Raw genomic sequence first — 11,735 nt, 5'->3', positions numbered from 1 at the left:
CGGCGCTTGGCGACGGGGAGGATGCCGAGGAAGTGCAGCAGCAGGCGCATGCGGCTGTGCGCGGCGCAGTCGGCCACGACGGCCTTGAACCGCGATGGGGATGGATAGGTGGCAGAGAAGAGGATGCGATGGGGGGATGGGGGGGACCACATATGTATTTTACTGTGGCATAGGTACAGCACACTGCAGCAGTGGGCCCCACGTATATTTTCTGGACCAATCAGAAGCTGAGTTAAGCCAGGTTCACATACCGCCGGGTTCTATTAGTCCACACTCAACGGAGGGAGTATTTCTTTATATTTGTATCCATTGCGAATTAAAAGAAACAGCGTATTCGAGTAAACAAATGGAGACACTACGACCGCACCTCTTTAGTTTTGATGCAAAATAACAAATGGAGACACTTCGACCGCTGCTCTTTAGTTTTGATGCAAAATCTTCTTATGAGGTCTTCGGTTCATACTTTTGAATCTGCAGAAAATTTTCTATCCTGATCATGTCCTATCCTGGATGTTGCTGTCACATTTCGAAGAGGGCTGGAAGTAGTAATAACACTCTCCGAATTAATAATAATAATCATGTGTACTTGTGAGAACAGGAACAAGATATCACGATTTGGTGTCATTCACGCCAGATCGCACAAAATTACAACACTAGTGAATGTTCAGCAAAAAAAAGTTGACTGTATCTTCAAAATCACAGGAAAGACGCAACTTCGTTACGGAAACGCGTGATGACATCAGCAATGCTTTCGGTGGATAGATCTGCCCTGTCTCTTACCCTTAGCACAACCTGTCAGTATAAGTCATGAAATATAATTCAGCTTTCCATATGAACCAGAATTTGTCATTGTTAGTATTCAAAAAGTACACATGGCCTGGTACATGATTTTACGATAGAAAGAATATAAACGTTTACACTAGCTGAAACACCAAATGGAGGCCAAGCTACATGTAGATCTTTTTTTCATAATTTCAACCATCATATTTTGCATGTTCAAAAAAATAAAAATAAATCTTTGATTAATGATGTATCCTATAAACATGTAAAATCTCAATACGAACTACTTTATATTCTATGCTACACAAAAAACGACAAAAGTATTGATCCAAGTATAGCGAATAGTGCACATTTCAAGACTGCTTTGTGAGATTTTGTCATTTTTGTGTGGCCTAGAATATAAAGTAGTTCATATTGAGATTTTGAGTGTTTGAAATATACATCATTGGCTAATATGTATTTCCGTTATTTCAGCCTAAACTCTAGATCTTACGCGAAACAAAAAAAGATATGCTTAAATTAGTAATATTGGCCTGTTTACAAGGCCATTCTTTTACGAAAGAGTTAGCAAAGTCAAACCTTTCCAGACTCTGCCTCTTTTGCACCGACAACAAGAATGTAGTTGAATTGGGCCAACTGAGCCTCCCGTACCTGCAATGCGTAATTTGCCAGCTCGGCCATATTAGATGCAGGATCAAGGAAAAAACGAGATCCTTGCAGTCCAATAATCATTTTTTTTGTATACCACACAGAGCTATATATAATTCCAATCTTAGCCATTCAGATAGTAGAAACAAATGAAACAATAAGAATATACTTCAACAGAAAACAGAGAAATCGCACTGAGAGGCAAGATTTGATTACCTTCTTCTGAATTGTCCTATCAGTCATGTCAATGTCAACATGAAAACCAGCTTCACGTATCTCAGCATGAACCTAAGCATGAGAGCAAACACTTCAGTCACCAAGTGTCCTAATGTAGACACGTCAACTACATTGTGAAATCATGTTATCATGGAAAATATTTACTATGACTGCAAGACACATATGTTATGGACTATGGTTAATACAGTTCAATAATAGTACATCCGGTGCATATAATCTATTAATCCTGTGGTTCAAAAATCACTAAGCCTAAATTCCAATTTTGCCTCTGCCTAGCACCTATCTCACCTAAGCACATGCCTAGCCTAGGCACACTTAACCGTAACTATGCATTAGGAATTCTGAATTAGGAGTTCTGATATCACCATGCACCTAGGCAAGCTTAAGTGCACTCCTAAGCACGCTTTTTTCACCCAAGATTGATCCTCAACTGTGCCTAATTTAAACAAAGACTACATGAGCTTCAAATGTACCATCAATCAAGTAGATCACAATAGAGACAATCCAAATTGACTACATCATACCCACCATGTCAAAGAATGAAAGAATTCTTTTCAGGAAAAACCATTGCAAACAAATCTCAATTATATAACTGCACAAAGGCCCATAAGAAGCCCACATCTTTGGGTAAACCCCCTTGTATGGCCAACAGGTCGACCTACATCCTATAAAGTAACCAGACAGACAACACATTTTAAAAAATACGTCATAGCCTAGAGATTAAACTTTTTCTGGAAGTCCTCATAAGTTAAGGCTTCGACAGACCCAACAAAAAAGCTGAGGGCCTAAAACAGAATTTCCCAGCAACATGCAGTATTCCCTAACAAGTAACCGCGCTAGATTGACATTAGAAAGAACTAGTGCAATTTGAAAAGTTACAGACAAGCAACAATAAGAGCATCTCCACCGGCGGCCCCAATAGCGATCCCAATTTGGTCGCACACCGAGGCACAACTTGGAGCCCAATAAAATAGTCAGCAACCCCATGCTGGCCCCTACGCTCAAGGCGCGAAGCGCCTCGTAGGATTCGGCGTGTGGGGCCGTCCGAGCAGCGAGTAACCGCCCATCCCGTCAATGGGCGCGCCGGTTCCCGAGGCAGCGATGCGACGTGGGAGCAGGAGGCCGAGGTCACCAGGTTTGCCGGCCCTGGCCCCGACTCCAGCCGGTTCAACCGCGTCGGCGGGGATCTTGGTGGCATGGGCATGGCGTCGATGCCACACTCGTCGCGTACGGCTACCACCCACGACGGCGAGGAGTCGCTGGCAGGTGTGCTTTCTCGTGGCCCAGTCTGGAGTTCTGGTCCGCCGTTCCCGCGGTGCACTCAATATCGTCACGCTCTAGCTCCAGCTCTAGTGCATTCGACGCCCTAGCCACAATTGACACGGGCCAGCAGGATCGTCATCCGCGACAGGGCAAGCTCGTCCTCCTCAACGCCGGGGCCCCTCCGCCGCCTGGGCGCCACCGATCCTCACGCCGGTTCTCCCGCCACCTCCACCGGAGAAGTGATGGGAGGTGGAGATGAAGATGCAAGCGGCTTACCGCAGCGCCAACGATACAGAGGATGCGTCGGGCCAGCATTTGTTGTTCAACCAGTCGTTCAACAAGGACGTGACGGCGGCGACCGGCCGGCAGGCAGAGTGGTGGTCGACGATCAACAGCGGCAACATCATCGACCTCGACAGGGTTGCACCAGCGCTGGCGATAAAGCCAGAGGACAACGACTTCGAGTTTGCCTCGGATGACGATGCCGACATCTTCCTCGACTACCGCGCCTTTGACCATCATCATTAGATTAGGTGTTTTCTACCGTCTTGTAGTTTAAATTTGCCAAATTTGTATACAAATTCTAATGAAATCTGATGTCTTTTGTGCAAATTCAAAATTTGTGAAATTTTAAATTTATTAGGGACAGACGTTTGGAGGTCGCCAATGTGTGCAACCTCTCCCCAATTTGGGGAGCAGGTGTCGGTGCCCCCAATAGGGCACTGCCGGCACCTATTTGGGGGCGCCGGTGGAGATGCTCTAACAAGAGGTTTTAAGGTGCTCTTCAATGGGGCAGGGTGTTGTTCAAAAAAAAAAAATGGGGCAGGGTGAAACAACACCCATGATGATGTGCATCTGCAGGGGTTCCAATAGGAAAGTGGGCCTACGAGCATACATGCAGAATTCCGTGGTCAATTCGGCCATACTCCATACTGTGGATACTCAATAAAGACAAGCATGCCAGAAAGGTTTGACCATGGAAGTTGGCACATATGGATAACATGACATGTATGTGCCACAAAAAGTGCCCACAGGGGAAAAAGGTAAGTAGCATTATCATATAGTAACAAGTTATTTGACAGAATCAAACATGCCTAGAACTCACTGGATAACTTACATGTTCACAAAGATAGTAACTGAATGTAAAAGAGAAAGGGAAAAACAGTAACACACCACAACGAAACAGCAAAGATACCATGAAATTTCAATGGAGACCAAGTAAGAACAGTTAGCCAGGAAAATTGAATTATTAGCCGGCCTAGAGAAGAAATATGAAGATAATCAATTCTCAGATAAAAAGGACTATTACCTTTTTTGCATATTCTAGTGAATTGGACGATACACAGCATACAATGGCTTGGCGAGGGCTTAACCACAAAGGCCATTTACCATTGTAGTGCTCCAGAAGGATGGCGAACATTCTTTCAACTGATCCTAGTATTGCCCTGTGTATCATCACAGGCCTCTCAAGCTTGGCTTCATCCTCTGCAGAATAGGACAACTTGAAGCGACTGGGCAGTTGAAAATCGAGCTGCAACAAACAATAATAAAGGTTAAATACAAGACAATTTGATTCTCAACAGTTGATGCCAAGATAACATTAAAGAGAACCTGCAGAGTTGCGCACTGAAATTTCCTCTTGAGGGCATCAAACACACCAATATCAATTTTTGGACCATAGAAAGCACCATCCCCTTCATTGATCTGCACAGGTGTAAGTACAGAATCATGATTTAAGAAACATCCAGGCACTGGCAGTTTGTTCCAGTAACAATTAGAACACTGCAGTAAATACTAACCTGCTAACACTGATACAAACCCAATCAGTCACAAGAAGAACGAAAAACCGCATACATATTAACATTGATAACTTGGGTTTACAAGAACTATCAGCTATCCCAAATCAGGCTATGAAAAATGTCGCAGGGCCTGACATTTTGTATCCGCCCTGTTTGGTTCCCAGTCACAGCTGGCCAGACCAAGTCCTAACCTCAGGCATGCTACAGTTTCATAGGTACGTGTTTGGTTTGCACCACAACTGTGGCTTGCCACACTTTATTGTTCTTATGGTCCATGTGCAATATGATTTTTTGGCAAATATTGCCACGCTCTTGTGGATTTTGTTAGCTACTTCATTGTGGCAAGTCACACTTTGCCTAGGCATAGTTGTGGCAAACTAAGCTATAAACCAAGCATGCCCTGAAAGTACTAGGTGTTATAAATGCACATCTAGCAGCACCGAGTGATGGAAACATTATGCCAATGGATCCATAAAGGTACCTTCCATTCCTTCCCAAACTCAGCCAATGCTTCGGTCAGTTGTTGCTCTGCTTTGTTCCAGGTCTCAATGTCACCTAAATACTTCTCTGGTCTCTGAAAAAAAAAACATTTGTGAGACTATTTCAGATTAGTTGGATTAACTAGTCTAATAAACATCAACTATTTATTCAGTAAATATGGTAACAAGGCCGGTCCAGCAGTAGGTTTAAGCACATGTGGCACATGACTCTTGTACAAGATATAACTACACTGATGGAACAAAATGTAGAGTTGTGAGCAGCCATTTTCTCTCTATCATCTTTAACACTATTCATGTTTTCATACGTATTCTAGAATATGCTGCGAATTGATTACACATTGCACGCAAGAGATGGAAAAATGTGCACACAATAAGGCTGAATTGGGACTGATGAGGGGTTTAGAATTAGTAGGACCAAGACCGAGTACTCACGATGCGACTTAAGTGGTGTTAGGTGCAAAAATGAAGAACTTAGTTTAGAAGGACAAATAGTGCCTAAGAGGGACACCTTCCAATACTTGTGATCAATGCCGCAAAGCAATGGTGATATCGGTGAGGATGTTTGCCACAGGATCAAGGCAGAATGGTTGAAGTGGCGACAAGCATCTGGAATCCTATGTGACAAGAAGGTCCCACAAAAGCTTAAAGTAAGTTATATACGGAGCAGAATGTTGGCCCACTAAAAGACAACACATCCAGCAAATGAGTGTTGCAGCGATGCGCATGCTACAGTGGATATGTGGCTATACAAGAAAGGACCGGATTAGGAACGAGGTAATATGTGATAGGCTAGGATATGAGGGACTACAATATCCCTAAAGATTTGGCTCTTTATAGGACCGCATGGAAATCAGCAATCCATGTGCCAAAATCTTAGTTTACTTGTTCTTTTTTCTCTCTCCTTGTTTTGGTTTCCTTATGTTTCCGTTGGGATCAAGCTGAATTGGATGCCAAATGCCATGGTCATCAAATATGGCATGCTAATATTCTCAGTGTTTGACCAAAAAAAAGATGACAGCACATGAATTGATCATAATGCTAGCAGCCTAGAAAACCAGCATATAGATCGATATGCATTTCATTAACCAGACCAACATTCATACACCTATTACTAACGAAACATATATTACGCAAACATAATAAAACGAGAAAATGCAACAATGGATACATACCCAGCGCTGAATCATTGCTGAGATGTTCAGTGCTTTCACAAGGAAAATCAATGGTAACATACCACAGTAAGAGTGTCAATATATTTACATGATGTAGTAATTCAACTTTGATCATAAATATGTGAAACTGAAGAAAAGGAAACAAGGTTGTCTACTAAGATGCATTTAAATACTTCAAGTTTATTCAGTACAGTAAAGTTGCATGCTGCGACCTGTGGCATCATTTCACGAGAACTGACACATATGTTTCGGAAGCTGCAGCAAATGTTACAAGTACAATAAAAGGAGGAGACGACGGTTACCGTTGATAACTCTAACTCGTATTTAAATCCAAATATTTTATAAACATAATCAACAAATTCCAAAGCAGCCCGGACTTCATCCTTAATCTGCACCAACGAAATAATTTAAAATAGGTATGCAATAATACAAACTCAGAAACAAACTCAAGCAGTCAATAAATCCAAACCACAGCACAACTACTGTAGGATATGCTAAATTCTGAAACCTACTGAAAAATTGCACATGGAATATATTTCTGTATTTCATACAGCAAGATGTTTCTATGCAATCACAAACTTACTTGGCTCTCTGTGCAAAAAATATGGGCATCGTCCTGAAAGGAACATAAAGCAAAACAATGATCAAAGTATAGAGCTAATCAGAAACGATAGCATTTCTTTAATCTTAGCAAAAATCATGGATCAAATTATCCTTTACCTGCTGGAATCTTCTGACACGTGTCAAACCAGTAAGTGCACCACTAAGCTCATTTCTGTGCAGAACCCCAAAATCAGCCATGCGGAGAGGCAACTCTGCAGGGTTTCATTAAGCAGATATGCTACGATTAGGCACAAAATTGGTAAAGATCCACATGAGTAAAGAAGCACACAGGATTTACTCAAACAGTCTATTAGAGAAGCTCAACTTATTGTTGTACACAACCCATAGCTCAAATTGTGCATGCCAAGTTTTCACTGATCTGAGTACTAAACATTTATCGGCCTCATAATTAATCATCTTCATAATCTTGGGCTCAGGTACTTGTACCTAGAAAAGGCTAGCTCGATACACAACTAAAAAAACTGGATTGTTGCGCTCTGTGTTGAAATATATTGAAGCATCTTTACCCACTATGTTCAATCTTGCCAACACTGGCCAACTCATCAGGATTTGTTTGGCACTAAAGTTTTTGTGGGGATTAGTGGGGATAATCCCCTAGAGTATTGGGTGAAAAGCCCTACCTTCACCCAATTCCCACAAAACCCCATCCCCAATCCACTAGATAGGGGTAGAGTATTGGGGACTGAGAAAAATACACTAAGATTTGGGGAAAAGTGGGGATAAGCGGGGATGAAACTCACTCAATACTCTAGTACCAAACATGCTTTTAGAAATAAGTGGGGATTACCCCCACTAATCCTCACAAAAACTCTAGTACCAAACTAGGCCTCAGAAAGCAAAACTTGGCAGAGTTTTTGACTACCCATTTTTTCAGGGCAAGCTTGGGCTAAAAAAAACATGCGCATAGGGACAATCTTTCTCCATCAGTTCGAGCTTTTGGGTGATTTAGTGGTGTGTGCAACTAAATATTGTGTGATTTTCATTAAAAGAACAGGTCACCAAAATGAGACAAAGCAATGACTGCTAAATAATAAATGTGCATCTTCTCACAGTACCAATGTAATAAAACGATAGCGTAAGATCTTACAAGAAAGACAGTTCAGAAAGGAAGAAGCTTTAAGATCTGCACAATTGAGATCTTGCAAGGTATTGAAACTACGGACCAGTACTCGATAGGTAGCTCCACACTATATGGTTATTCATTGCACATGGCCTAAGTGCGCTATTTTCTAATAACCAGTGATGGTACATAGTACGTATATGACCTACTAGACCTAGTTCCAATATGTTACATATTTACTTGACTAATTTCTGATTAAAGGAATCAGGACAGCAAGAGAGGAGCTCACCTCTATACGATCGAACCTTGTGGCCAAACATTAGGCAATGGCCAGGACAATTCATTGGCTTAAGGCCGAATTCTTGTTTCTCAATCTGCACAAGAGTAAAATAACCACCCGTAAAGGTCATCACCCGTCAGCGATGTATCTATAGCATGACACAATATTTCTGCAGCGTCTGCAGATGTGCCTACCTCAAAAACAAACATGTTGTCCTTGTAGTTTGCAGCATGTCCAGAGGTTTCCCAAAGTTGCATATTGTAAATATTTGGACTCAAAACCTAAATACATACAAATGGATTAGAAATATAGAACACACATTGTTGTACAACTATCGATGATATAAAAAGATAATTGTTGTATTTAATACTACCTCCTGGTAGCCTCTCTTTCTATACTCCTGTCGCATAAAATCCATCAATTTATTGTATATTATAGTACCATTTGGAAGGAAGAAGCTGCTTCCTGGGCTGCATAGTTGCAAAGTTCAAAGAGCTATTCTAAAGGCAGTCTGGTAAACAAAGATCTGAAGTAAGGATATGAAAAGAAGAAAATTCAGATAGGAAATGCTAAGGTACCTAAGTGGATGGAAAAAGAAGAGTTCATGTGACAGCCCTAATAACCTATGATCACGTTTCTTAGCTTCCGCTATCATATGCTGATATTCCTGCAGATCGTAAAGAAAAGCATGCATGAAAAAGAGAATAGGGCGTTGACAATACGAGAAGATAAAAAAACACTTAGAAGTGTATACTACCTAAAATTAAAATTCAGGACTGTGATGTCTTTGATGTAACCATATTTTATAATACAGTAAGTATGTCTGAGCTAACCAATAAAGAAAGATGCTAGCTGAAGTTCAAGGAATGTATTCTGCGAAAAATACATGTGCATGACAACTTTCCAGTTTCCACATCATCAATGATAGCAGGAATTATATGATGTACCTTGAGACGTTTAGAATCAGGGAAAGAGATTCCATATACTCTCTGCAGGCTCTCACGGTCTGCTTTTCCTCTCCAATATGATGCTGAAGCCTAATATTTACACGTAATATCAAATCTGAAGTACCAAATATCATCAGGAGAACCTGTAGCTCAATGGATAAAAAAAGGAAAAATACCTTGAGGCAAGCAAAAGCTTTAACAAATGAAGTATTTGGGATGTGCGGGCCACGGCAAAGGTCAACTAAAGGACCACATCTGTATACTGTGATGGTCTTGTCCTCGGGCAATTCATTAATTATTTCAACCTATAGTTCCAAAAGTATTCAAGAAATTGAATAAAATGCCGCGGACGTGTCATGTGTGATACAATCAACACACTGATATTTAAATATAAATATAAACAATCAAAAGGAACAACATATGCACGAAGAAGATTGCCTTAAATTTATTTTCGGCAAAAATCTCAAGGGCTTCTGCTCTGGAGACTTCAATGCGTTCAAATGCTTGCTTTTCCTGCATTAATTTGTGTTGAAGTAAAATACTTGTTAAAGCAGCAGCTCAGTCATGTCACATATATAAGGTGCTACTTTAAAATGGGTGGGCAGTCTCCACAAAATAAGGATAGGAAAAAAATTGAGTACATCTGGATTAAGTAGAATATGATAGCATACCGCAACAGCCTTTTTGGCTTGCTTGTCAATGGCATCGAAATGTGTGTCATTCAGTGTCAGGTCATTGTAGTGGGCGTCATAGTAAAAACCCTTATAATAGGCAAAGTGGGAAACATTAGAAAATGAGTAATGATTGGAAAATAGAACTAACTTATTCTCATGCGCTAACCCCAACTTAGAATAGTTTCGTACCTCCCCCCTTGTAGTACAAGGACCAATGCACAACTTGCAGCCATACACCCGCTCAAGAGACTACAAATGAACATATTCAGTTAGTAAAAACATGAATTCGAGAATGATTTCTAACAGAAACATGGGCAAAGCCAAAACAGCATGCGGATATAACACGCAATTTGGGCTTAAACAAGAAAAAATACACCCAAAGATATCTTGGGAAGCTTTAACTCACCTCTCCAAGAATATGAGCACTCGAGTGCCAGAACGTATCACGGCCTTCATCGCTATCGAACTTAAACAACTTCAGTTCACAGTCACCTTCCAATGGCCTCGCCATATCCCAGAGTACACCATTCACTTGAGCTATCAAGCAGCTAGCTGCTAACCCAGTTGATATCCCCGCAGCAATGTCCATTGGGGTTGATATCCACTTCTTGCCTTCCTTGATTGCGCCATCAGGCAAAGTTATCCTGAATGAAATTGCAGAAAACAGCATTACAAGTGGGGAAAAAATCATCTCCATCGTGTAAAGCAGATGACTCCACGCGCATTTGAATTTTTAATTCGCAATAATGAGGAAAAGAGTAGGATGGTGTTCAGGTTCTAAATCATATGACGCCCGTGTCATCCTGGGTTAAAATTAAAATGCAAGTTTGTCAAACCAGACAGAACATTTTTTCCTACGTAATACTTTAATAATAATCTTTAGATCTCGCCAACAATCAAATGCCCCGGTGAACAGTACCTGACAACGTGAGCTGAAATATCTAGCAGAACATACATACGCATATCTAGCAGAGATTTAATGATATCGAAAACAAAGTTAGTTCTCAGTTGACTATGACCCCCTAAAACAAAACACGCTCGCACTTGGTGAGAAGACCTACTTGATTGGCTCGCCGCCGATGTTGAGGCGCTCGAGGGCCTGCCTGGCCTGGAGCTCCTCGAAGATGCGGATCCGCTTCTGCGTCACGGCCTCCAGGTAGGCGCCGTCCGGCACCACAGCCGGAGCCGGATCTGCCATCGCCTCGCTGGAGAGGTGGAGGGACGAGAGGGGGAGCAGACGAGCGGGGCAGGGCGAGAGCGAGCGGAGGGGGCGGGGCCGGTGCTGCCGGAGGAGCGGGAGGCCTCGCCGGAGGCACGCAAGCATATAGCGGCGGCGGCTGGAAGGGGAGATGAGCTGCGAAGGTAAGGTAAGGGTTTGAGGCTTTGAGCCCGAGGGTTTTTTTGTTTGGCTTTATGTGTCGTGGCCTCGTGAGTTTGGCTAAGGCCCTAGACGTCTAAAAGCGGAAGCCCAAACAAACAGCACAAAAAAAAAAAGCGCTGCGGAGAAGCGCTTGGAAAAAATGCACTGAGCGCGCGAGCAGAACAAAAAGCTACCCCAGGGGTGCTTCCCCCGCTTTAGCTGCTTCCCGAGTTGCAACGGACGGAATTGCCCCCGATACTTCAGCCTAATTGCAAAAAAACTGCCACTCCCGATCTACCCCGATTCCTCTTCTCTGCTCATTTTATTTCTTCCCCCGCAGGCCGCAGGCATCCCTCGACCCGCCGCCGTCCTCCTCCACCGTTCCCGGCCG

At 42.3% G+C, this 11,735-nt stretch overlaps 1 protein-coding gene across 1 annotated transcript; it reads right to left on the bottom strand.

Annotated features, from left to right (window-relative positions):
* Positions 1 to 543: 543 nt before the first annotated feature.
* Positions 544 to 11,393, bottom strand: LOC127308912 (threonine--tRNA ligase, mitochondrial 1). The gene is made up of 20 exons (XM_051339828.2): positions 11,046 to 11,393; positions 10,391 to 10,628; positions 10,174 to 10,233; positions 9,982 to 10,071; positions 9,749 to 9,823; positions 9,487 to 9,615; positions 9,311 to 9,400; positions 8,942 to 9,030; positions 8,737 to 8,833; positions 8,558 to 8,644; positions 8,373 to 8,457; positions 7,120 to 7,214; positions 6,983 to 7,015; positions 6,702 to 6,788; positions 5,209 to 5,301; positions 4,540 to 4,632; positions 4,238 to 4,459; positions 1,645 to 1,716; positions 1,360 to 1,431; positions 544 to 792 (listed from the first exon to the last, which is right to left on the bottom strand). The coding sequence occupies exons 1-20, from the start codon at positions 11,306 to 11,308 to the stop codon at positions 697 to 699; spliced, it is 2,166 nt and encodes a 721-aa protein (XP_051195788.1). The 5' UTR covers positions 11,309 to 11,393; the 3' UTR covers positions 544 to 696.
* Positions 11,394 to 11,735: the final 342 nt, after the last annotated feature.

This window comes from Lolium perenne, chromosome 6 (genome assembly GCF_019359855.2).
Source record: "Lolium perenne isolate Kyuss_39 chromosome 6, Kyuss_2.0, whole genome shotgun sequence".
Classification (NCBI taxonomy): domain Eukaryota; kingdom Viridiplantae; phylum Streptophyta; class Magnoliopsida; order Poales; family Poaceae; genus Lolium; species Lolium perenne.
Note: the sequence above shows the minus strand (reverse complement) of the source record. Positions and strands in the feature narration are given on the sequence as shown.

What these genes read in the sequence shown, in the direction of transcription:
- LOC127308912 (XM_051339828.2), bottom strand. Translation starts at nt 11,308, where the DNA reads ATGCTTGCGTGCCTCCGGCGAGGCCTCCCGCTCCTCCGGCAGCACCGG. An exon ending in CTTGTACTACAAGGGGGGAG is followed by an intron (nt 10,072 to 10,173) that starts GTACGAAACTAT and finishes GCCTATTATAAG; the next exon opens with GGTTTTTACTATGACGCCCA. An exon ending in GTGTCAGAAGATTCCAGCAG is followed by an intron (nt 7,016 to 7,119) that starts GTAAAGGATAAT and finishes TGTTCCTTTCAG; the next exon opens with GACGATGCCCATATTTTTTG.